Source organism: Haliotis cracherodii, unplaced genomic scaffold (assembly GCF_022045235.1).
Source record: "Haliotis cracherodii isolate W230 unplaced genomic scaffold, xgHalCrac1.p SCAF_16, whole genome shotgun sequence".
In the NCBI taxonomy this organism is placed as follows: domain Eukaryota; kingdom Metazoa; phylum Mollusca; class Gastropoda; order Lepetellida; family Haliotidae; genus Haliotis; species Haliotis cracherodii.
In genome coordinates, this window is record NW_027266271.1 from 15,249,815 (window position 1) to 15,276,548 (window position 26,734).

General features: G+C 41.3%; 1 protein-coding gene across 1 annotated transcript in view; it reads right to left on the minus strand.

Moving 5' to 3' along the window:
- The window catches only part of LOC139463867 (uncharacterized), a 55,079-nt gene extending 32,700 nt beyond the window's left edge, over positions 1 to 22,379 (minus strand). The window contains exons 1-18 of the mRNA XM_071245264.1: positions 22,233 to 22,379; positions 20,484 to 20,546; positions 19,844 to 20,101; positions 18,668 to 18,780; positions 17,608 to 17,666; positions 16,822 to 16,985; positions 15,659 to 15,716; positions 14,098 to 14,102; positions 11,557 to 11,577; positions 11,162 to 11,289; positions 10,082 to 10,244; positions 8,413 to 8,552; positions 5,933 to 6,182; positions 5,037 to 5,293; positions 3,937 to 4,150; positions 2,584 to 2,838; positions 2,225 to 2,356; positions 1,039 to 1,233 (exon numbers count right to left, since the gene is read on the minus strand). Of these exons, the coding sequence (XP_071101365.1) occupies positions 1,039 to 1,233; positions 2,225 to 2,356; positions 2,584 to 2,838; positions 3,937 to 4,150; positions 5,037 to 5,293; positions 5,933 to 6,182; positions 8,413 to 8,552; positions 10,082 to 10,244; positions 11,162 to 11,289; positions 11,557 to 11,577; positions 14,098 to 14,102; positions 15,659 to 15,716; positions 16,822 to 16,985; positions 17,608 to 17,666; positions 18,668 to 18,780; positions 19,844 to 20,101; positions 20,484 to 20,546; positions 22,233 to 22,239 (2,482 nt within the window). The 5' untranslated portion in view covers positions 22,240 to 22,379. The remainder of the gene's footprint in view (positions 1 to 1,038; positions 1,234 to 2,224; positions 2,357 to 2,583; positions 2,839 to 3,936; positions 4,151 to 5,036; positions 5,294 to 5,932; positions 6,183 to 8,412; positions 8,553 to 10,081; positions 10,245 to 11,161; positions 11,290 to 11,556; positions 11,578 to 14,097; positions 14,103 to 15,658; positions 15,717 to 16,821; positions 16,986 to 17,607; positions 17,667 to 18,667; positions 18,781 to 19,843; positions 20,102 to 20,483; positions 20,547 to 22,232) is intronic.
- Positions 22,380 to 26,734: the final 4,355 nt, after the last annotated feature.

Consider the following 26,734-nt stretch of genomic DNA (forward strand, 5'->3'; position numbering starts at 1 on the left):
AAAAGCCCCTGGAAACGAAAAAATAGTACCAGTGCATTGTAGGTCACCTGGTATGAAGTAAAAGCCCCTGGAAACGAAACATAGTGGTGGTGGTAGTTGCTACTGCCAGGTCCTTGTTCCCAGTCACGGCGTAGTCATATATACACTGTGTCTCGTCCTTCCCGCCACACACACCCTCAGCTTCAGCGCGTGTGTCAGCCGCTATATCCTCCTCAAACAGTGGGGTGTAGCTGCTGTTTGTAAATGTAGCGATATCCTCATACGGACCGTAATGGAGAACAGATTCAGTCATATTGGTCAAAGCCCCTGGAAACGAAAAATAGTACCAGTGCATTGTAGGTCACCGGGTATGTAGTAAAAGCCCCTGGAAACGAAAAAAAATTAGTACCAGTGCATTGGAGGTCACCTGGTATGTAGTAAAAGCCCCTGGAAACGAAAGATAGTACCATTGCATTGTAGGTCACCGGGTATGTAGTAAAAGCCCCTGGAAACGAAATTTTTTTAGTACCAGTGCATTGGAGGTCACCTGGTATGTAGTAAAAGCCCCTGGAAACGAAAGATAGTACCATTGCATTGTAGGTCACCGGGTATGTAGTAAAAGCCCCTGGAAACGAAAAAATTTAAGTACCAATGCATTGTAGGTCACCTGGTATGAAGTAAAAGCCCCTGGAAACGAAAAAATAGTACCAGTGCATTGTAGGTCACCTGGTATGAAGTAAAAGCCCCTGGAAACGAAACATAGTACCATTGCATTGTAGGACACCTGGTATGTAGTAAAAGCCCCTGGAAACGAAAGCATGGGTTGCTGAAGATCTATTCTAACCCGGATCTTCAGGGGTCAAATTATAAAATTGACCGAATTTGACATTGATCACCCCCGAACATATACGTGGAGCCCGTCAAAAAACTATTTACAAACAACAATTACTCCGGATTCATATTGCTGAGTGCGGCGTTAAACAACAAACAAACAAGGTTTCACTAAGACGGCTGGATACAATAACTGTCATAATAAATTAAGTGTATCATGGAACGTACATGATTGGCCGAATTGGTAGAGAACTTCATCTGTGGAGGTAGCAAGGTAGGGGGAGCCTGTGGATGATACGAAATCATCAGTGTCGTCTCCGTTATAATTTCCAAGAAGACCTTTAGTTAGACCTCTGTATGTTTCCGGTAAAACGGCTGACTGGGACAGTGTTCCGGAGATGAGGCTCACGGTCACCACAACATCTGGGGAAACAATTGGGAAACAATGGAGAAACAATGGAGAAACAATAGGGAAACAATGGAGAAACAATGGGGAAACACTGGAGAAACAATGGGGAAACAATGGAGAGACTATGGCGAAACAATGGAGAAACAATGGGGAAACAATGGAGAAACAATGGGGAAACGATGAAGATCGAACAAAAAGTTAAAAATGGCGGGCAAATATGTGGTACTTTAATGATTTAACGATGGAGCAAATTCAAAACGTCAACGCGAGAGATGAATCAATCTCGATTATCTTGTTTGTTTGTTTGTTTAACGCCGCACCCCGCAATATCACAGCTATAAGACGGCGGTCTGTATATAATCGAGTCTGAACCACCTATCTATGAGCATCGATCTATGCAATTGGGATACGATGACAAACATCAACCAAGTCAGCGGGCCTGATCACCCGATCCCGTCAGTCGCCTTTTACGGCAATCATGGACTGCTGAAAAACTATTCCACCCCGGATCTTCACGTGGTTTGAAATAATACGCTTCTCGCTCCCAGTTGACCGATAATGGGCGATATATACATCGGACATGATCCGACATATGCCTAATTTTCACTCACCATATACAATTTGACAACTCAATTGGAACTAAAAACAAGATATGTATAGATTTTCTAAGCCTCCTCTTTAGATATTTTTGACAAACGACTGGTACCCAAATATCCAAATCCAAATCTATCGCCCGTGCAATCACGTTTTGCCGGCTGTGATGCCACAGTGATTAGCAAGTTATTGTCTCCCCTCCCTAACGTCTTAGACGAGAACGGAAGCTAAGGGGCGGTGCTTATCAGTCGGGACTGGATTGGTCTAGTGTGGGTAACAGCAAAAAAAAAATAATGGTACTTCCATTTCGTTGACTATATGTTGATTCCGATTTGATTTTTTAAATTAATGTATATACTTATGTGGTTAATCAATCAGCCAGTCAATCAATCAAACAACATGTAACCTTACCAATTTGTGGGAAAGCAATTTGAATGTCTGTGTCATTTTCTTTTAATACACTGAGGAAAGGTGATTGTGTCTGAAAGTCTGGTTCCTGGAACTCCAGGGTCTTGTCAACACCATCTATGTAGATGACCATTTCTGAAACGATATGAATTAAAAAAAACGTCAACGCCAGAGAATTATCACTCTCGAATATCGACCGAAACAGATTCCAGAGGGCGTAAGTAGCGAAATAGTGTTGAAAATTATGAGCCTGGATTACTGAAAATCAGCGATGACACACAATTTTCGTTAACAAGTAATGCGTCATATTCAATAAATTTCTCTGAATAGGTATAAGGTCACAAAAATAAAATGATACATACTTGTCCTATTTGTGTTCAGTCCGACATGAACCCGTCCTGTGCCCAGGGTTTCACTCTTCTGCTCAACTGCGAAGGCGGAGAACACAGTGGCCTTGACCTTCTCCCCTGTTTGCGACTTTGCCTGGGCAGTTCGGCAGTGTAGCTTGAAGGTGAAGGTCTTGTTTTCCAGTTCCATCAACGTGTACTCCCCCAATCCGTTGAAGGTGTATACCTTGCCGTCCAGTGTCATGAAGTGGGGGTCGCCCGAATTCATGACTGGATATATAATACGTATTCTTTAAACGTGTAACATGCACGTACAGTTTATAATTGTTTTCACTTATTTATTATGGTCTATAACAGTGTTTGCTTGTGGTTTAACGCCGCACTCAGCAATACTCCGACTTTATGACGGCGGTCTGTAAATAATCGAGTCTGGACCAGACAATCAGATTGACATCATGAGCATTGATCCACGCAATTGAAATATGATGACATGCATCAAGAAAGTCAGCGAGCCTGACCACCCGATCCCGTTAGTCGCCTCTTACGACAAGCATAGTCGCCTTAAACGGCAAGCATGGGTTTGCTGAACACTTATTCTACCCCGGATCTTCACGGGTCTTTTTAGTTTCAAATAAAAACAAACAAAAAAGAAGTGAGCAAAGCTCACATACCCCCGTTATCCCCGTTGGTCAACAACAAATAGTAAATAGTTTGTTAATTAATGAAATATACCTGTTGCATGGTGAAAAAGTTATGGGCCGTACAAAAGCTCGGACGGAAGGACGGACGGACAGACGGAACGCTATATACCCCCGATCTACTTCGTAAACGGGGGTATAATTAAATACAATAGTTACCTACGATATATTAACATTGCAATTTTAATTCAGATAATAACTGCATGAATCAGGCATAACGAATAATAACCTAATAATTTAGATATTAAACATAACTGATTATTCGTTTTAACATGTATACAGACACACTATATGATAAACAGTTGAAGACCTTGTTGTTTATGCCTATGTCACAGTAATTGGACGTTTTTTATGACACTGGAAAAATGGACAACGACTATTAAAAACTATGAAAAATGCAAGAGTCACCCAAAACACACGCCAGAACGCAACCAGTGGTTTGGCACATGCACGTGCAATACTCGAAAAGTAGAAGTCAACATATTCAATGTGGGTAGAATATGGTTAATTCCAGATGCAACTGAGATGCACTCTTGAAAGTTGAAAATTTTAACGTTTTTGAAAACTGTTATCGCTTATAATCTGTGTGACCACCCAAAAAGTACGGTAAAGGGGGTTTCACTGTTCAAATGGGCGTTAATCTCAACTCACTCACTCACAACAAACTTACATCGGATAGCCCTGGGTATTTCCCATGAACAGCTTGACATAGGTCTGAGATATCTGTATAGATGACATAGACGAGACTCCCCACAGCACCACTGCTTGGGTCCACTGTCTTGGAAATAGTGCCTCGTACGGCCTTGAGATTCTCTAAATCGGACGTAGGTTCCAGCATCGGGTAACCTGGTGATAAACCGACCCCATCTGTCGTAGCAGCATTCCTGTGGAATATAAGCACGTGTTACTTCAGTAATAGATTCATTGTCGTTCTGAACCACACGAATGTCGATACATGTTCCGCATACAAAGCTGCACTTGGCCTTTTATGACTTAGGGCTGCATGACATTATCATCCAAACAACATCCAACGGTTGCGCTCCTTAACTTGTCACTATAAGAGGCACAGAGGGGACATGGCTGACTAGTCCTCATTATATGAGCTGAATGTGCCAAGCGTAACTAGGTTTGTTTGTTGTTTAACGCTGTACTCAGCAATATTCCAGCTTATCACGGCGGCCTGTAAATATTCGAGTCTGGACCTGAAAATCCAGCGATTGACATCATGTGCATTGATCACGCAATTGGGATACGATGACATGTATCAGACAAGTCAGCGAGCAAAACCACTCGATCCCGTTGGACGCCTGTTATGACAATCATAGTCGCCTTTTACGGCAAGCATGGGTTGCCTAAAGACCTATTCTAGCCCGGATCACACGCTGCGGGTGTGCATAAGTTCCTCACAGTAATCTCTAAATGCAATGTCATTGAATAAGCCTAGAGATGTTGGGAGGTTTCCCTATTTGACAGGGAAACCAGTTTCCGCAGTACATAAGCACGCGCTTTGGTATTTAACCCCGTGTAACACCAGCTTGTGGTTATTAAACAGTGGTATCTTGAACAGGCGAGTATAATAATTCCCAATTCGCTTTTATAATGTTTAGTCTGTATGTGGATTCAAAATTACAAACCCTCGGACATGGCATATAACATTCCTTCCCAATTAAGCCGACACGCTGTGACAGAACTGTAGTACAGATGTTAACCTGACACTTATTCACTTTGCCGGTCATTATGTGAAACGACTGAAGATGACATATTACGTACATATGTGTCCAGTCCGAAGGTTGCTCTCATCTCAACACAGTAAGGGTTGTGCCACCAGTACGGGGAAAGAGGAAGGAAAATCGCAGTCCATGGCAACCAGCGTCTGAGACAGGGACATCGGTCGTTACGAAGACTTCTGGCCCGGGTCCTGAACTGTTTTCTCAAGGCAAAGTTTTGCAGGAACCATTGGTAGCATTTCCGTTCGGGGCTCAAATTAATAACGTCTCCGACTTTAAACATCCAAACACCCGTCTGACCTGAAGAAATAGTGACAACATGAATTAGTCACCCAAGCCGTGAGAACACTGATAGAAGTATCTCAAAAAGTTGAAAAAAGATTATAACTTGAGGGTATGTTCCTGATTAAGCACTTATTCCACACGTTCTGTTCCTCGTGATATAGAAAACCGTGTCATGTGATGGCAACGATGGTGTAAGAGCACTTATAAAGGGGCAGTTTTTCATCCATAACAAAAAATGTCCTAAAACATTGAAGGAAAGCCAAAGTGAGGAAGGTCATAGATGCTTACAGTGCTGGTGAATCCCATGAGCACAGTCACGGTGCTGACAGACCTATGACCTATACACGGTCATGGACATCCTTCATCAGTACCTTGGTTTTCAACATTGTTTGTTGTTTGTTAAACGCCGCACTCAGCAATATTCCAGCTGTTGCGGCGATCTGTAAATAATCGAGTCTGAACCAGACAATCCAGTAGTTGACATCATGAGCACCAATCAACACACTGACACGATGACATCCATCAACGCAGTCAACGAGTCTGACCACCCGACGCCTCTTACGGCAAGCATATAGGTTGCTCAAGACCAATTCTATCCCGGATCTTCACGGGTCACATTAACATAAACGTTCAAAAGCAATTACACAAACTTACTAAGTGAGTTGCCCCTAACTTGGTCCATTCTTGGTTTTGTATACCAAGAGAAGAAATCTGCTTCAAAATACTCAATGTCTCTCCTTGAATACTCCAGTTCTGTAAATTGGCCTGCGAATTGTCCTTTAAAACCGTGTACTGCTTGCTCTCTATGATAACGTGTATAATTTGAATCTTGAATAGTCACATAGAAGAACATCACATATGACACTTGTCCATCTGTGATGAGGACCAATTGAAAGGTACTGCCCTGCAATAAAGAGGTGTTTGTTAAGAAGCATCAAGGTAAGGGTCATATCCGAGAAATACTGCATCTATAGGGAAAACACTACACTGATAATGAGCAAAATACGCAGGGTGTGCGGGTCGCGGAGGGCAAAATCAAACACCTGTGTAACATATGTCTGACTGTCAGCGTCATAAATTAAAAATTAAAAAAGAACTGTTTTAGGTTCAGTGGTTAATAATTAAATATGAAGGATATGTATAGTTTGTGATTTGTGAATTGATGAAAAATTAATAGATAATATCTATGTGTCTTTATAAGCCGTGACTAAAAAGTAATAGGAAGGGTGTGTGTCTTCTGTGAGCGGTGAATAACTGACTAGGAAGGGCATATGTCTTATCAAAGCGGTGAATAACAAAATTGAAAGGGTATGGGTATTCTGTGAGGGGTGAATAACTGAATAGGTAGAATATGTGTCTTATCTAAGCGGTGAATAACTAACAAGGAAGGGCATGTGTCTTATCTAAGCGGTGAATAACTAAATGGGAAGGGTATGTGTATTCTGTGAGCGGTGAATAACTGAATAGGTAGGGTATGTGTCTTATGTGAGCAGTGAATAACTGACTACGAAGGGTATGTGTCTTATGTGAGCAGTGAATAACTGACTGGGAAAGGCATGTGTCTTATCTAAGTGGAGAATAACTAAAAGGGAAGTATACGTGTATTCTGTGAGCGGTGAATAACTGACTAGGAAGGGTGTGTGTCTTATGTGAGCAGTGAATAACTGACTAGGAAGGGTATGTGTCTTCTGTGAGAAGTGAATAACTGAAAAGGAAGTGTACGTGTCTTCTGTGAGAAGTGAATAACTAAACGGGAAGGGTGTGTGTCTTATGTGAGCAGTGAATAACTAACGAGGAAGGGTATGTGTCTTATGTGAGCGGTGAATAACTGACTAGGAAGGGTATGTGTCTTATGTGTGCGGTGAATAACTAAATGGCAAGGGTATGTGTCTTCTGTGAGAAGTGAATAACTGACTAGGAACTGTACGTGTCTTCTGTGAGAAGTGAATAACTGAATAGGAAGACTACGTGTCTTCTGTGAGAAGTGAATAACTGAATATGAAGTGTACGTGTCTTCTGTGAGCAGTGAATAACTGAATAGGAAGGGTATGTGTCTTGTGTGAGCGTGGAATAACTGACTAGGAAGGGTATGTGTCTTATGTGAGCGGTGAATAACTGACTAGGAAGGGTATGTGTCTTATGTGTGCGGTGAATAACTAAATGGCAAGGGTATGTGTCTTCTGTGAGAAGTGAATAACTGAATAGGAAAGATATGTGTCTTGTGTGAGCGTGGAATAACTGACTAGGAAGGGTATGTGTCTTATGTGAGCAGTGAAAAATTAACGAGGAAGGGTATGTGTCTTATGTGTGCGGTGAATAACTGACTAGGAAGGGTATGTGTCTTATGTGTGCGGTGAATAACTAAATGGCAAGGGTATGTGTCTTCTGTGAGAAGTGAATAACTGACTACGAAGAGTACGTGTCTTGTGTGAGCGGTGAATAACTGACTAGGAAGGGTATGTGTCTTATGTGAGAAGTGAATAACAAACGAGGAGGGGTATGTGTCTTATGTGAGCGGTGAATAACTGAATAGGAAGGGTATGTGTCTTATGTGTGCGGTGAATAACTGACTAGGAAGGGTATGTGTCTTATGTCTGCGGTGAATAACTAAATGGCAAGGGTATGTGTCTTCTGTGAGAAGTGAATAACTGAATAGGAAGAGTACGTGTCTTCTGTGAGCAGTGAATAACTGAATAGAAAGGGTATGTGTCTTGTTTGAGCGGTGAATAACTGACTAGGAAGGGTATGTATCTTATGTGAGCAGTGAATAATAAATAATTGTAAATAATCAAGTCTCGACCAAACAAGCCATTGATTGACATCATGAGCATCGCAAATGCGATAAGATGACGTGCATCAACAAATTGCAAGTCAGAGAGGCTGACCATCCAATCCATTTAGTCGTCTCTTATGACAACCTACGAGGAAGAATATATATATCTCAGGGCGGTCAATGAATCCTTAAATAAGAGGGATACGTGTTTGAATCACTGTATTTGGAGGTGATAGGAATGAAGTCATTTACCGAATCAATCTTAATTTTCGTGTTGCCTGACATTAATCGATCTTCAGTTTATCGGACAAATACACAACTTTGCGCTGTCATTATAAACAAACAACAGATGTTTACAAACCCTGTCATACGCCGAACTATGATACCACGAAAAAAACGGAACGTCGTCCCACGTGATCACCATGACCCATGATGCTTGGAATGTTCGCTGTCGTGTTCGCTCCCTCACTTCCGCTGTGGCTCTCGCTAGCGCATGCTCAGCTGCAAAGACAAGGGACATTGATGTTTTGGGAGTTGAGTGAGTTGGGGTTAACGTTGTTTTGAACAGTATCCAAGTTATATCACGGGGTGTCAAGTGACGCGGGGCGTAGGTCTCAGACGTTTATCACTTTGGTGAAACCCACGAACATGGGTATGGTGCTGACAAACATAATCGGGCTAAATCGGGATTCGAACCCACGATCATAGGTTTCTGGTGGGCCCACGGGACGGGACGGGACGGAACCCCTGCCCGTTCAATGACAAGATAAGATTGATATTATGCCTCTTGCTTGTTCGCTATATAGTGAACTAATTTATTGCTTGCCCCCATGTGATACATCATATTATGACTTTTGTATCTATATATGAAACGGATGCCGTGAGATAGCTGAAATAGCGCTGACTGTCACATAAAAAAGAGACAAACAAACAAATAAACAAACAAAACTCTCGAAATATAGTTAAAGTAAAGAAAAAACCATCGAACCGTGTTTAGGTTTCGCAATGCAAATGATCATCAGCATCATTATACACTCTTCAAAAAAAGAAACGCACAGGTAGATTTTTAGTAAATATACAGTACCTAATAAAGTCGATATACTTAATTTAATATCATAGATATAAATATGAAATTTTGGAGCTCGATAGTCACATGTTGTCGTACAAAGGCATTGAATTTGTTCATTGTCATGTCACATAAGGCCACAAGGTTGCGCTGAACTCAGTATCTCGTGTGACCGCCCCGGGCAGCAATCACGACTCTGCTTCTCCTCGGCACTGACTGGATAAGTGTACGAATTCTGTCCTGTGGAATTCTGCGCCATTCTGCTTATAACGCGTTGGCCAGTTGTGGGAGTATCTGTGACGTGGTCTGACGCTGACGTACATGTCGATCGAGTTCATCCCAAAGGTGTTCGATTGGGTTGAGATCTGGAGATCACGACGACCAGGGCAGGACATTGATGTTGGCATTATGAAGGTAGTCTACCGTGACACGAGCTGTGTGCGGTGGAGCGTTGTCCTATTGAAACAGCTTCCTCTGGCGGTGAATGATTGGAAGAAGGTGAGGTTGATGAATTTGATTCATGTAGCGATTTGCTGTCAAATTTCCCCGAACCACAACCAAGTCAGATCTCGTGGTGTAGGATATGTTGGTGTAGGAAACATTTTGACAATTGAATTGCAAATTATTGGCTTATGTTTGCCTTTGTATAGCCGCTACCATAAGTTACGAATGCCATAACTTGCATGTGCATGTTGTTTTCCTGTTTTTCTCCATGACAGTGTGAAAACAATGCCTTTTAAGACATTGCAAATCGGCAATAGCTGCGTTTTGACGCACTGTTCGTCGAATATCATGCAACCAACATTTTCCAATAACATATATCCAATTTATGTACAGGAATTTTTGTGAAGTCAGGTTCAATGAACTACATACTACCTGTGCGTTTCTTTTTATGAAGAGTGTATATTAATTAAACTTTCAAATTCCTTTCTGGGGATATGAAATATGTGTAATCATCACTGACCACTGAAATCTCCGTACTCATAGACGTGATAGAAGACGTTGCCATGAAACCTGATGTCGAAGTCAGCACAGTACACACATATGTATTTCATCGCATATCGTATTGACCGAAAATAATACGAATTGTACTGGCTCCCGAAGCTCACACCTCCATTGTCACCAACCTAGAAAAAGAGAGTGCATTATAGATCTTTGTGTGTAACGACGCACTCAGCAATATTCCAGCTTTATGACTGCGGTCTGTAATTAATAGAGTCTGGACCAGATAATTCAGTGATTGACATCATGAGCATCGATCTACGCAATTGGGATAAGATGATATGCATCACCAATGTCAACAAGTCTGACCATCAGTCGCCTCTTACGACAAGTAAGGGTTGATGAAGACCAATTCTAACCCGTAACTTCATGGGGGAGACAAGCATGGGTTGCTGAAAACCGATTCTAAACCGAACCGGATTCCTTTATGGCCTGAACGGATTATGGAACAATTTGGATCAGCAGGGTTTTACTGTACACAGAATTCAATCCATGAAAATATAGATCGACAATCATGTTGCTGATATGAAATCAGACACCGCGGGGTGAGAATGGGTCCCCAGCAGCCTAAAGAGGTGACCAAATGGGTCAGACGGTCAGGCTCGGTGACTCGGTGTGGTTGGTGTATGTCATCGTATCCCAACTACGTAGATCGATGCTCATGATATCAATCACTGTATTGTCTGGTCCAGATTCGATCATTTACAGACCGCCGTCATATAGCTCAAATATCGCTGAGAGGGGCGTTAAACAACAAACAAACAAACAAACAAACAAACAAACAAACAAACAAACATACACCTGAGACATGACTCACTTGCTTTCCTCTCACATTTAGCTGACATGTCGTGATAAAACTTAAATACTCTACAAATTCCAGCAATATCACGGCAGGGGACACCAGAAATGGGCTTCACACATTGTACCCATGTCGGGAATCGAACCCGGGTCTTCGGCGTGAAGAGCGAACGCTTTAACCACTAGGCTTCCCGACCGCCCCGTTTCTGAAAGCGCAATAATAGTCTGTGTTAATTGTACTCACATAAATCACATTTTCAAAGTTGTCGTAGAAGGGAAAGCCGTCCTCAATGTATATTCTGCCACTGGATATATCCCATCTACTTCGCCTCAGTCTGATGTCAGCCTCCGAAAAGCCATATGGGAAGGGGCCTGTGAAAAAATAAAATATTAACATGAAACAGAGATCAAGAAATCAAAAATTGTTTTGAAAAATTTAGAATTAAATTCCTGCCTTAATGTTGCCTGGCGTATGAGCATTATCAAAACATTATTTTTCTGCAATTATCCCTTTAAAAGAAGCATTTTCACAAATTCCGTATAACTATATAAGGGATGGTTACAAGAACGTCAATTAAAGATGATTCACTCATGCTCTGTACGGAACTTTAACAATGCTACTTGTTCTATTTCACTTACTGGAGCTCGATGACACCGTTGCTGAAATGACAGATACTTCAGATCACGTTTTTTGTTAGGTTTGTGGTTAAACGCCGCACTCAACAATATTCCAGCTATATGACGGCAATCTGTAAATAATCGAGTCTGAACCAGACAATCTAGAGATTGACACCATGAGCATCGATCTATGCAATTGGTATACGATGGCATGCATCAACCAAGTCAGCGAGCCTGACCAGCCTAACCCGTTGGTCGCCTCTTACGACAAGCACGGGTTGCTGAAGACAAATTCTAACCCGGATCTACACGGGTCTTTAAGTCCATGGTTATCGTTAACACATATGGGCTTTAAAGAATAAATATGCTTTTTAAATTTATCCAAAATGCATCTTATCAGTTATATTTTATTAATTATGAGTTTACACTTAAAATACATCCATAAGTTGAGAAGAGAAAATGGCTATATAAATTTGTTATAAAATGTATTGTACAAATAGTGCAATATGTCGGAGGAAATACTTACTGGTACTGCATCATGAAAAAGAAAACAAAAAGAGCATTATTGATTATTCCATAAAAAAACTGGAAGATTTGTTTGTTTGTCGTTTTACGCCGCACTCAGCAATATTCCAGCTTATGATGGCGGCCTGTAAGTAATCGAGTCTGGACCAGACATTCCAGTGATTGACATCATGAGCATCGATCCATGCAACAGAGAGAGGGCATGAAACTTACCAAGTCCCATAACATTGGTATAACACGAGAGCGAGTTTAGTGTTTTATTTATTACTTGCCGTTTTAACCTTTTTTAAAAAAAACCCCAAAACATTCACTGTCGTGAATAGGCAGACATCTACGCGATCCACAGCCTAATCAAACTGAGTTTAACAGAATAATATTTCAAACACCTCAAAAGTATTAATGTAATAACACACATCGGCCCATCTTTGTAATTCAGGGGTCAGCTCCACAAAGCTATCGTAGCGATATTAGGTTATCGAACTACCATACTTTAACATAGACGTTCTGTCGTTGCGCTACGATCGCTTTGTGGAACGGGGGCCTGCACCACAAAGTTTACAATCACGTCACTATACCCTATGACGTAATTTGCGATATTTAGTTGCAAAAAAACACCGTAAGCTGGTTCCCGCCTCCCTATGCGCGTCGTCACCTTGCGTCATATGAGAGACGGGGTCCAGCTCAGACACACCGGCAAAACAATGCCATGTGACGTCAGCCCAGCAACACGGTTACTGGGGTCATCGAGTGTGCATACGCTCCTCTCAGTGATCTATTATCTTTCTACACGCAATGCCGTTGAAATAGCCAAGAGATGTTGAAAGTTTTCAATACTTGTTCGTGGAACCTAAGCACGCGCTTTGGTATTGCGCAGTGTGTAAATATAGCTGTAAGTTTATTGAACGAGCAATCTCTTCACGGGAAAGTAATACTATCAATAGTCTTCTGTTAAAATTTTATCACGCCCAAGATCTATGATACATATTCATATGATAAAGTCACAATGTCAAAGGTATACTGGGCACACCCATTTCAAAAGAAACAATTATTGACAGTTTGCCAATTTCTCCATTGAAAAGTCAGGTGGTTTTCTTTTGAAATGTCACTTTAATGCGGATGTGTGCAACACACATGCACGATGCAATGTACACCGTCTAACAATGGCTATCTCTCACAAGGAAGTGTGAACGTCCCTTCGTAACCCATTTAAGAATCAAGCATTCACATGTCGCTATTGAACAGCTATCTTTAGCATTAGGTTTTCAGTCGATGCACACAGCATATGTCGCACCGTTAGAGTTGGAAATTTTGCAGCATCAGAAGAACATTTAAACCCCCTATTTTGTGTATATTAATTATTCAAAGCAAAGTTTGTTCGGTGTTTAACGCCTCATTCAGCAATACTCCAGCTATATGAATCTAGCCTGTAAATAAACCAGTCTGTACTAGACTATCCTGTGATTGATATCATGAGCATCGATCTGCGCAATTAGAATACGGTGATAGGTATCAACCAAGATAGCAAGCCTGACCACCCGATCCCGTTAGTGTCCAATTAAAATAAGCATGGGTTGCAGATAATTTCTAACACGGATCTTCAAGGGGTAAAAGTAAAGTTAATAAATCTATAAATATTAGAGATGCAAACAAAATGCGTTTTAAAAAAAATATACCAAGCATGTTATTCTAATCAAATACACGTCTGACAAAATCTTGAGTTGGTACACATACCGAAACAAATGTCTCCCACGACCTTGCTGGCTTAGCCTACCATCTTACAAACACTATGTTTACCAGCAAAATGAGAGAGGAGCTGGTTGTAACGACACAATGAGGTGAGGTGAAATTGGGTTTTACGTCGCGTCCAAGATTATTGCACTTATATAGCGACGTGCATGCACGTGTATGTATGTGTGTGTGTGGCTGCTTGTACTAGTTCGGACTGATGCCGATTAATAGTGCTAGCCCACTGAGATACCATGCCGCAGTTTAACATGAATACCCCACTCAGACACAGTATACTGACTCCGAGCCGACCAGTCCTTGTTTTAGCCCCTTAATGCAGAGTGCCAGACAGGGTAACAACAAGTACCATCTTTTAACGTCTTTTCGTATGACGCGGCCGGGGATCGAACCCCGGACCTTCCGCTCTCTGGGCGGACGCTCTACCTCTAGACCACTGAGGCGGTCAACGACAGAATGAAATGTATGTCAGTAATATGATGCTCTGTCAGCTCGGTGTGGAAAGAAAGTTCAGGCTTTTAAAGACATCAGAATATCATCGAAACAATCCATTCGACATATCCCGGATTCGAGTTAGTCGAGTTTAGGACGATTAGGGAGTCTGCATGGAGAACTGCGGCACCTTAGAAGACATGGTACTCCTGCTAGCAAGTCATGGGGCGTACACTCTCGAGGGAGGTGAGAATGAAAATCGAGTGCTCACTGATACATTGACCGGGGTAATAATAGTATAGCGCCATGAGCATCCACTTGGTGAATGGAATCTGGCGCATTATAAATGCACTTATTTTTATTATATCATGCACTTTTGTGAAAATGAAGCAACGTCTAATGTTGTTTAACGCCGTTTAATTTGGCTCAGAAAAACTAGGGGTAGCTACATTGAACAACGATCCACATTTAGATCACCCATTGTGACTATTCTACCCTTATGGTACTCGTCTGTTATGATGTTCATACAACACTAACATTTAAGGCCTTTTCAGGGCGTTCAACTGCCATTTTCAAGTCTTCTTTGTGGGGTAATCACAGGTAAGCCAGGATAAGTTGAGTTGTGACTTGACAAATAACACCTTATGACGATGTAAGAGGTCCGCTCATTGGCGTGTAGCATTTTGAAGAAAGGGGTAGCGGGTGGTCCACGACGACGAGTACGGTGAATGCGCGGGTCTTGTCTGGGCTCTAGTGTCGAGTTCAGTATCACGTTGTAGTACGTGCCTTTGTCAAGAGCGATACCTACTGTTCTGATGCACTTTAGCGAAGATACAGACAGACAAGTGGCAATGATAGCCTTTGACAATGCTTGTAATTTATTTGTAAATTCGTAATGACATTATAGGCCAATTCTCGAGCCTATGAATGCATGATTTGGCAATGGTAACCTAGCTTTGACATGCTCATTTGTTTGTAATTTACTTTCATCAAACGACTTTCAGTGAATGTTGGTATCGACTTGTCACACCGACATCGAAATATGACCAAAGCATGGGAGCGTAGTCAATTTCAACGTCATGACCTGCACGTGCACACCATGAGTACACCCCCGCTTCAGTCCGTTTTGATTCAAATGAGAACGATAAATTGCAAAATAACTCACATTCGGGAACAGTCTTTTAAATCAAGTCTTTGAAAGGCATTTAGAAGTGATACACATAAGTAAGAGAATTTATAGATGTCAACTTCTTTATTATGAGGAACATAACGTTTCGAGTCAAACGTCATCTTCTTCTGACATCCACTAAACTTCTTAGATGCAAAATATTCAGTGATGTTTTTTCTGTTGGAACGCTAACGACGATAGTTCATGTTATGTTAAGATCAAAACTAAAGTTCAGGCGGTGTAATAAAAACTTACCTGCATTCTCCATTTGAACAGGGGCGGTTCGCAGGACACAGAAAACAGATGACGGAAACTGAAATATAGATGCATTCTCTGTTTGAATTGAGTGAGTGAGTGAGTGAGTGTTTGACGCCAAACGATTAATTAGCAAACCTTTCAATATATCAAAATTACATGGTTAAGTAATTTTGTGTTCTTTTCCTTGAGGTACAATTTTGCAGAATTATCAATCATTTGAAAATAGTTTTAGAAGAGCCCCGTTGATCGTTGTATTAAGCCTTAGTGGTATAAAAGAACCAGTGTAGGAGGAGGATCAGGTCACTACCCAGGATAAAATCTCTCCCTTTAGGATCATAACATTCTCCCTTTGTTGGAATGAAAACACCGCCCAGGATAAAAACCGCTACCCTCATACATTCTGAATACTGTTTTAGCGATTGCCCTGCCCTGCCCTGCCCTGCCCTGATTGATTACTAATCTATGAATAATCCATTTATACGTCAAAATATTCTACCAAAAATATCTTTACTCGTGCTCATTTTCGTCAATTGCTTAGTATGACCTGCTCATAAATTAATATATTCTCTAAATCAGAACCATTCTTTACCTGTGTCCCTATTATAATTCATATCCAATGTCCTTCCTCAATGACGTTTTTTAATACGGTAGAAAAAAAACATCCTTCATCAACGACCTAAAGTGTTAAAACACACAGTGTCAGTGATTATGGATTTACGCCGCTTTTAGTAATATTCCAGCAATATCACCGCGGGTGACGTTAAAAAACACAACAATACCAATGTCATTGAAATAATTGTTCCCACTCACTTAAACAACCTCACTACTAAAATATTTGGGTGTGGGGTATAGTTCTTCGAGGTGTCAGGTATTGACGTGGTGTAGTGTTCCAACGTGGGGTTATGTTCAGAGGGGGGGGGGGGGGGGGGGGGGGTGTGTGTGTGTGGAATTGATCCTGAAGGGCATTGATTTTATCCTGAAGGGAGTGTTTTGATCCTTAGAGGGGATGTCAGTCCTAGGAACAGGTCGGTCTACAGCGATTGTAACCCCAGGAAAGAATCCTCTCGAGGGAAATTTAAGGGTATTGCTTTAATCCTGCCACACCGGCAGTTACCACTGGACAACAAGACGCAGCAAGTTGACAAGGACATCATGCTCACCTTCCATGTTGCCGTCGGTGAAGATGGTGGGGACTGTGGTGATGCTGAAACTTCCAAACTGCACACGACGACGCAGTATAGATAAAGCATGGGCGACACCGATCCGGTCACTGACTCCCGTGAATTCACAAGTGATCGTGTACTTGAACGTATTTCCATTAGCTCTGTGACAAAATAGTATAGAAAAGGGATTAAAGCAGCAATATGTCAGTGACATCACTGCCTGTTTAAATAAGAGAGGACACCCAAAGTGAAAACCAATGAGAATGGTGAAAGTTACACATTGTATAATGAATTAAAAAAAATACATCATATTGAAGAATATTGGACAAAATGCTTTGTTTGAACTAATCACGGCAGGTTTCTTACCACAAAAGAGAATTGGAGTAAGTCTAGGTAACTGAGAGTAACTCTACGAAACTATACTTTCAATGCATTGATATCTCTGTACTTTATTTAAAACTTCGCGGCACAAAACATTGAGAAAATACGTTTCGTCTACTAATGTTTCTTCTTTGCGGTAGGTGGCCTAGTGGTTAAAGCGTTCGCTCGTCACTCGGAGGCCCGGATTCGATTCCCCAAATGTATACAATGTGTGGTGTCTCCGCCGTGATTTTTCTGGAATGTTGCTAAGAGCGGCGTAAAACTATTCTCACTAACTCTTAACGGAGATAGTTTTTTCTTAATTGTGGTTAGCGTAATAAAAACAAACGACTAATGATACATCTATGCACAAATAATATATGTGTTTTTTATGTTTTACTTTTTTTTTGACAGTTGACTTACGTTTTGGTTATTGTCATGCTCTCCATAGTTACGCCATCATCCGCAAACTCTTGTTCCAGCTGAAATATAGGGTATTCATCACATTGGTATGAGCACATTACAAGTGTATTTTTGGGATAAATGTGACGAAGACGTTTGAACATTGGCGCCAGTAAGTACATTTTGACGCAAAGACCTATCTGGAAACAATGGCATGCTACGTGATAGCTGAAGTTCAACGATCTTTTCCATTCCAAATTTAACTACCCTGAATGTGTAAACGTGCGTGCGTTAGTGAGTATTGTGGTACACCTTTTCTGATTATATCACGGTGGCGAACATCTAAAATATCTATATATGTACATGTTAGATATTAAACATTGGCCGTAGGCGCAACGAACGAACATTTAACCTACCGGGCTACCCAATACATCGACTCGCTTGCGATTCTAGAATTTAACGCGCACTCAGCATTATACCAGCTATATGACGGCGGTCTGTAAATAATCGAGTCTGGGCCAAACAATCTCGTGATTAACGCCATGAGCATGCTGAGGGGATCAGGTATGAAACAATCATCCGAATTTTCTCACAACGTATGTTGCAGAAGTTGGCCTCATGTCACAGTAGATACGTGCAATTTGTCCAAACATATCATGAAGGAATCCACTATATATAGTTCAAGCTTTAAACTAGCACGTCTCCAGTTACCGATAAGACGTGAGTATTGACTTGAGTTTATGGAGATAGAGAGGATAAAACTGCGAATCAAAATGTGCACTCCATTTTTACATTTATACCTCCATAGAGCAAAAACAAATTCTTACAAATAAAGTCAACTATAATAATTTCACAGTCTGCTTATATTTAATCATTAACACACACACACACACACACACACACACACACACACACACACACACACACACTCACACACACAGCAGATATATTTATTAAATTTAAACTTTTTTAACTTTTATCTTCAGAAAAACACCCCGAGAATATCAAACGGTCGGACCCCAAAAGGCGGATTCCATATAATCGACTTATGGTTCTGTGTTTATTCATCATTCGCCATTACCTGTCGCCTCACGGCCTCCTCACTGCTGTCCCCACTCTGGACACTGGCTAATCTGGAACTTGCCGAAAAACTGGATATGCCAGGGTCCACATCAAGTGTAAGTGTTGCAGTCACTGTCAACATATATTACTCGACCATTAAAGATATCACTGTTCAATAAACATTGTGTAATAGCATCAAGTGCGGACGGGACTATTATCAATGTGTGTTAGTACTATGAAACAAAGATTGATACCTATATAAATGTTTTACAGGGAGTATGAATAATACCTGGAATTTTCAGGGATTATATGTATTGCTATATTCACTCGGAATATACTCGTCCATGAAATGTTCAAGGATTCTGCAAACCATTGTCTCTGAGCAAGCCTACCTCACAGTTCTATACACCCCCACCTATGTTACCTTCATCTCCATCCCCCGACCCCACGGCCTGACGCCTGTGGCGAGACAAAACATCCTCGCCATCCACCCCAGCGGTCCCTCACCTAACCCACCCCCACAGTTCTATACAACCCCACTCATGTTACCTTCATCTCCACCCCCAACCCCCCTGCGCCCGACCCCTCGGCCTGACGCCTGTGGCGAGACAGAACACCCTCGCCACCGACCAAGCGGTCCCTCACCTAACCCACCCCCACAGTTCTATACAACCCCACTCATGTTACCTTCATCTCCACCCCCAACCCCCCTGCGCCCGACCCCTCGGCCTGACGCCTGTGGCGAGACAGAACACCCTCGCCACCGACCAAGCGGTCTCTCACCTAACCCACCCCCACAGTTCTATAAAACCCCACCCATGTTACCTTCATCTCCATCCCCCGTCCCCTCGGCCTTACGCCTGTGGCGAGACATCCACCCCAGCGGTCCCTCACCTAACCCACAGCTACAGTACTACACAACCCCACCCATGTTACCTTCATCTCCACCCCCAACCCCCCTGCCCCCGTCCCCACGGCCTGACGCCTGTGGCGAGACAAAACACCCTCGCCACCCACCCAGCGGTCACCCTAACCCACCCCCACAGTTCTATACAAACCCACCCATGTTACCTTCATTTCCACCCCCCGACCCCACAGCCTGACGCCTGTGGCGAGAAAGAACATCCTCTCCATCCACCCAGTGGTCCCTCACCTAACCCACCCCCACAGTTCTATACAACCCCACCCATGTTACCTTCATCTCCATCCCCCGTCCCCTCGGCCTGACGCCTGTGGCGAGACAAAACATCATCCCCCTCCAGCTGCAGAAGCAGGTCATCCTCAAGCATCAGCTGCACGTTCTCCTGGTTAAAGGACTTTGTGTTCAAATGTTTTGCTGGGTCCCTCCTGGGGGTATAGATCCGTTTTTCCTGTGGAAATGGAAGAGACGTATTCTTCCACACGGGTATGAATTCTTCGTCTTCAACATAATTGCCATCGTCATCCATTTGTCCTGAAAAAAAACCCAACAGTATCGTTACTCTAAGACCCTTTATTTTGTACAATTTAGTTTACAAAGAGGATGGGACACGGGTGGCCTAGTCGTCTAAGGCGCTGCGATTCGCAGGGACGCCACAAACCTATGATTGTGGGTTCGAATCCGAGTTCGCCCCGTTTATGTTTCTAGGTTTGTCAGCACCATACCCGTGCTCGTAGGTTTCACTGAAGTGGGAAACGTCTGAGACCTGCATCACTTCGGTCTTTCCTCCCACATTAAACTGACACGCCGTGATATGACTGGAATACTTTTAAAAGCGGCGTTAAACCCAACTCACTCACTCACTACAAAGAGGAAATGGAAAGACGACATGATCATGTGCTTTGTTTCTACTGACCTCTTGTGCATGTCAGCCTTGTTAGAGTAACCAGAAGTACCGACAAGAATAGGAAATCGACACCTGAAAACAAAATACAAATAAACACGTTCATATGCATTTAATTTTTCCATATGCAATACGATCATAATATTAAACACGCCAATACACTGTAGCTCCTTGGTATAACTACATACAGCAATACTGATCACGTGCTTGAGTCTGCGTTCACTGTTTCTAGCGGGATTAAAACACTTGCGTAAATACAAACTGTACAGTGGTCTGTGAAATGTGATGACACCATCAATGTTAACTTCCGTAAAACAATCGCAACACTATCACTGCTTGAAGAGTGAGTACTTTGGGGAAGTTTATATTCAAACACATATTTGTTCGAGCACGAAGAGCAGTATTAAATCTCAGCCTCGTATCATTTCACAGTAATGCCAAATTACATATCTTTGATGACCTTTGGACTTTCGCAGGTAATAGTTTCCAAGTTTATCTGACTGTTTTAATGGCTGACAACAGAGGATAAGATCAGACTCTGTGATCTGGCTGATTGCGCGTCATTTTGCCCCAATGGCGTGGAACACATGCCTTGGTCTTTGGTTTGTCTGGACCAGACTCTTATTTACCATGTCGCTGGGATTTAGCTGGAATTTATGCTGGCTATTCACTCATTTTCTAAAGTCTATGATCAATAAGTTACATGGGCAATGTAAGCTTCAACAATGTAACAACTTAAGAATATAATGTTTGCCACAAGATTTAGGATTCTGACATGGACACTATATGGTAACCTTTTTTAAAAAACTTAAACTATATCATACAGGGTCACTATTATCATCATCTTTCATACAGCGTCACTGTAAATAACTCTACATATAGCCCAAATTATTTGCGTGATCATAGACTTGAGTAAATGAGTGAACAGCCAGCAGTAGTCCAGCTATAGCACGGAGACATGGTCCAGACAAACCAATAACTTAGGCATGTGATCCACGCCTTCGCATGACACAAGACTTCCCCATCCTCTATTGTGAGCCATTACCTCAATCATGATGAGTTTGGAAACCATCATCATTATCTTACATGCCCCCTCCCCCCCAAAAAACAAACAAAACAAAAACAAAAACAACCCCCCCCCCAAAAACAAAACAAAACAACAACAACAAAAAAACAAACAAACACGTTACTATGCTGAAAACAGAGAGACCCTCGCCTGTTATATGATATGATGCATGCAATATCGCCTATTGTTCCCTTATGAAATACATTACCATCGTATAACCATTTCTAACCAGGGTATATAGTTTTCTTTTCCCCGGCAGTTTAGAACACTTTAAGTATTCGCCAATGTGGCCACAAAGGTTACCATCAGGAATCAATACAACCTCAAAAAATATATCTTAAAATGTTATTAACCTTGTCTTGTTATATATTTCGTGTTTGTTAATTACACCCGCATTGCGATACCGTGCCAAGTACGGAATTATTGGAAAGTTATTTCATTTGCCTTTGCATGTATTTGCATGCCACCTTTGGGGCAGGATACGCTCGATGTTTCGCGAACAACTGGTATCATCACTATTTGATAGTAATTGATAAACACATGATGATGACAGTCTGATTCGCACAAACGACTATGTTTTTGGAAGAGACTTCTTATGAATATGGTACGAGTTTTGTCGATTATATTTCTAATTATTTCAATTCAGTGAATGTAAATTTATAGTTGATAGCCATACATATAAGAAAATAAATTACCTTTCATTTTGTATAAATAACATCCACGAACGAAAACCAACACTCCTATCTAAGTATCGAAGTATCCTGTATGAATTCTGAGAACAGTGAAGCCAGTTCACACCTTGGTTGATTGAAATATACCATAACGTCTTTGCATGTCGCAAAACGTTGTCTAATGAATTCACATTGAAGAAAAGGAAGCTACCAAAAACTCTTAAGTCAGCAAATCTGAGGGTACGGGGCTCTATCTGCTAAAAATAACAGTGTGTCTGTTGTATAGTATTAGCGTCTATTCAAATGGGTGGTCAAATGTCATTTTTTCATTTCAATTCTCAACATAGAGGAATACCACACCACCATACATAGTGTCACAGGTAAACCCAGATGTGTCGCTACCTGTTTATTCAAAGCCTTTATAAAATCAATTGAAATTAAAGACTTCTTGTAAATGCATTGGCATACATAGTTGACAAGCACGACATGTTTTGTATGAGTCCTACCATCCCCTTTTTAATAACGCAAACTGTACCTTATATTACACGCACGGGAACTTACCGCCAGCATGACTGCCGCGAATATAAAAAGGAACACTGTAGCCACGGTATTTTTCTGACAGTAAATCATTGTTAAACAACACATTATGGTACATTGCTGCAGTAATTATAAAATTGAAAAGATTAAACCGTAAAAAGTCAAATAAATCGTTATTCGCAAGAAGAATGGTGACGTATCCTACGTGACGTCATTAGACGACCGACTTTCCTTTCGCCGGGGAGGTTTTGCGTGTCTTGCAGCAGAGGGCGGTCCTATACGCTATAACTGTGACGTGCCATTGAACTTAAGCAATTTTAGATGTGTGTGTCCTTTGAACATTACGTTGAAATCTTGTTGTTGCTACCCCACCTCAGTTCGGGCAACTTTCATTGCCGTAAAAGGCGATTATGCTTGTCGTAAAAAGCGACTAACGGGATCGGGTGTTCAGGCTCACTGACTTGGTTGATGCCTGTCATCGATTTTCACTGGATGGTCTGGTCCAGACTCGATTATTTACAGACCGCCGTCATTTTGCGGGACTATTGCCGAGTGCTGAGTTAAACAACAAACAAACAAACAATATCAGGCAACTGTCATGCCAATATCACATGCTGTATGACTCATTTTAAATGGCGACTTCGTTTCGATTTTGATCTTTTCAATACATTTCACTTCATGCACCTACCTTTTGTTGTTTTTAAACTAGAGTGGTTTAAACCTATGGCGAAGTTTCTATTGGCAGTCATTTTACATTAATTAGCCTTCCGTACCTGCGGTTCAAATCCTGCTGGGGTCACAGGTGGTCCAGTCGTCTAAGGCGCTGCGATTCGCTGTGCAGAGTTGCGTCCCTTGGACACGCCAGAAACCTATGATTGTGGGTTCGAATCCTGGTTCGCCCCGTTTATGTTTCTAGGTTTGTCAGCACCATACCCGTGGTCGTGGGTTTCACTGAAGTGGTAAACGTCTGAGACCTGCATCACTTCGGGCTTTCATCCCACATTAAGCTGACACACCGTGATATAACTGGAATAATGTTAAAGCGGAGTTAAACCCAACTCACTCACTAACTCAAATCACGCTGGTGACACCCATTTTCACCTAAGTAGTCTTCCTGAAAATAAAGGATAGAAAAAACTTCCACCCAAGTGGTTTTCAGCAACCAATTGAGTCAGTTGTGAAAACAATGCATCTGTGGCCTAAATACATATAAAAGAAGTTTCACCTAAATTTCACATGTTTCACATATGGCAGAATGGCTTCAAGGTGTTAAGTTTGTTTAATGTTGTTCTTTATAATTAGAGCCCAATACATTATGTAAGCAGTATTATCGCGCCATTCAAACTGTAGACATCCACTCAAGCTGAACTGATCTGAGCCTAGAAACTTGCCTATTCATACAAATGTATTCACAGTGCGCATGAGAAGTCACTACTTCAACCAACTTAAATAGAGGGCAAATGTCACTGTTCACACACAGAGAGACACACACACATAACGGTATAACTTGGAATGTACCACTGAAAAGGAACAAAATCAATGGAGAAAAAAAATAAAAATTTAAATACAAATACTTCAATGCTACAGTATAGAGAACATACACGCACACAGTTACACTCGATTGTCAGGGGCAAAGGTTCACTATTCCACACTATTGTCCGCCGTCGAGTGAGTCAGGTAGGTTTAAGGTCGCTTTGTAAAGTATTTCAAAGATATCGAGGCGTGTCAGCTTAATGTGGTAGGAAAGTCAGAATTGATGCAGACCTTAGACGTTTACCACTCTGGTGAAGTCAAGGGGTCCAGGCTTAACTTCTTTATCTCCGGAATGGCTTGTTTTCACTCTATAATTATAGTTATCAACACACATGAAACTATCTTCGTTAATTAAAAAAACCCATATTACGTGATCCTATTTCAGAGAGTTTATTCCAGTCGATAATGGACGCAAATACCTTGTGTATAATAATGAACAAATAATATTGACCTAGGCCTCATCAGTAATGTTGCAGCTTTTCGCGGCATGTGTATAAGAAGGTTAAGCTTGGATTGAAGGATATAATGACAAGGAACCAAACCCCGTAGACGTTTTGGTGCTCTGGGCTCTCTGAAACTAACAACATTAAAAGCAAACACCACTCTCATATACAAATAAAGAATTCGTTTGATACTTTCTGTCACGTTTAATGGTTTAAGAGTCGAACATTAGCATTAAATATCCGGGTAATCTACAACGTGGAACCTTTGGGGACAAATGACGGCGGTAAGTCGGGTAAGAACTGTAATCGTGATCGATATCGCAATTGAATAAAGCGACCCTAAAATATACTTGCATTTGCTTTTGACAACATAATGATTGGTTTGTTGCTTAACGTCGCTTTCAGCAATATTCCAGCTATATGACGGTGGTCTGTAAATAACCGAGTCTGGACCAGACAGTCTAGTGATTAATATCATGAGCATCGATGGCATGCATCAACCCAGTCAGCGAGCCTGACCACCCGATCCCGTTAGTCACCTTTTTACGGCAAGGATGGGTTGTGAAGACTTATTCTACCTCGGAATTGACGACATTATGAGCAAACGCGAAGTAGATTTTCCACTGAAACACTGTTCTACACACCACAATCCCTTGCATCATATCTTAGAGGCTTATACTCCAAGTAGAACGTTCATCATGAAATCATCCTCCTTCAACGGTAAAAATAAATAAATATAATAATTTAAATTAAAAATTCTTCGTATTGTAACACAATCATTAAATATATCATATGTCACATATGGATTCAAGTATCATTATTCTTCAAGATATACCACATGATTGATATCAATATTTACTTTTCAGTTGATATTTACGATACCAATTACACGAATGACGCTGACAATACACGAAATAACTGTACACAAGTAGCAGTTTATTGTGTGCTCGTAGGTTTCACCAAAGTACACCCTTTATCATTTAAGTGACAGATTATGTTGAAAACCCCAAACTCTCTCACTCAAATTAACAATTTGTGCTGACAATAATACGGTTGGATGGATAGGAATAAAGGGTTTCCGATATATAAAACACAAAGGTCCAAAGATGAGCTGTTTAATTTACACCGCGGTATTTACATGTGATATATATACACATATATTGTGATACCTACCTCTACTATATCTAGCTGGTGTATTGCTGTATTGTCGAGGGCCAGGGGGTCCCACGCGTCACAACTTGCTGTGCAGAAATGTGTCTCTTAGGTGTGCCAGAACCCTTTGATCACAATCTCATTACAATCAGATCGTAGTTCTCGCTACCGCTAAACAAAGATCTGAGGACATCCCATTACGGGTCACGTCTGACCGAAATTTCGCGAAACATATTTTGAAATACGCACGATTAAAAACTTAAACACTGAACAAAAGAACATTCTGGGATGGTTAATAGATGGTCTGTATTGTGTGAATACAGACATAAAGCCCATAACTGTCGGTCGGAATACACTGTGGTTTTTTTCGAGGTTGCACGGTAAAAAATCACATTCCAACTGTCACTTTCATGATCTGCTAAGCGATGCTCTGATTGGTCAGAGGAAAGGTCGTTCTGACATGACCCGTAATGGGATGTCCTCAGATCTTTGTTTAGAGGTAGCGAAAACTAAGATCTGATTTTAATGATATTGCCTTTGATCATGGATTTGACTCCAAGAATCACCCTGATTATTAGAGTGAGTAGGTAGATATATACAGTAATAATTAAATAAGTGGAGTAAGATTGAACACAGTTCAACACTGAGCTCAATGTTACTACACTTATTTGATTTCTTACTATATTGTGCCTGAGAAGAACTTTACTGTGCTCTCTCCCTCCCCCCCCCCTCTCTCTCTCTCTCTCTCTCTCTACATATATATATATATATATATATATATATATATATATATATATATATATCTATATATATCTATCTATATATATATATATATTCGGGGTTCAAGAATCTGAATCAAGA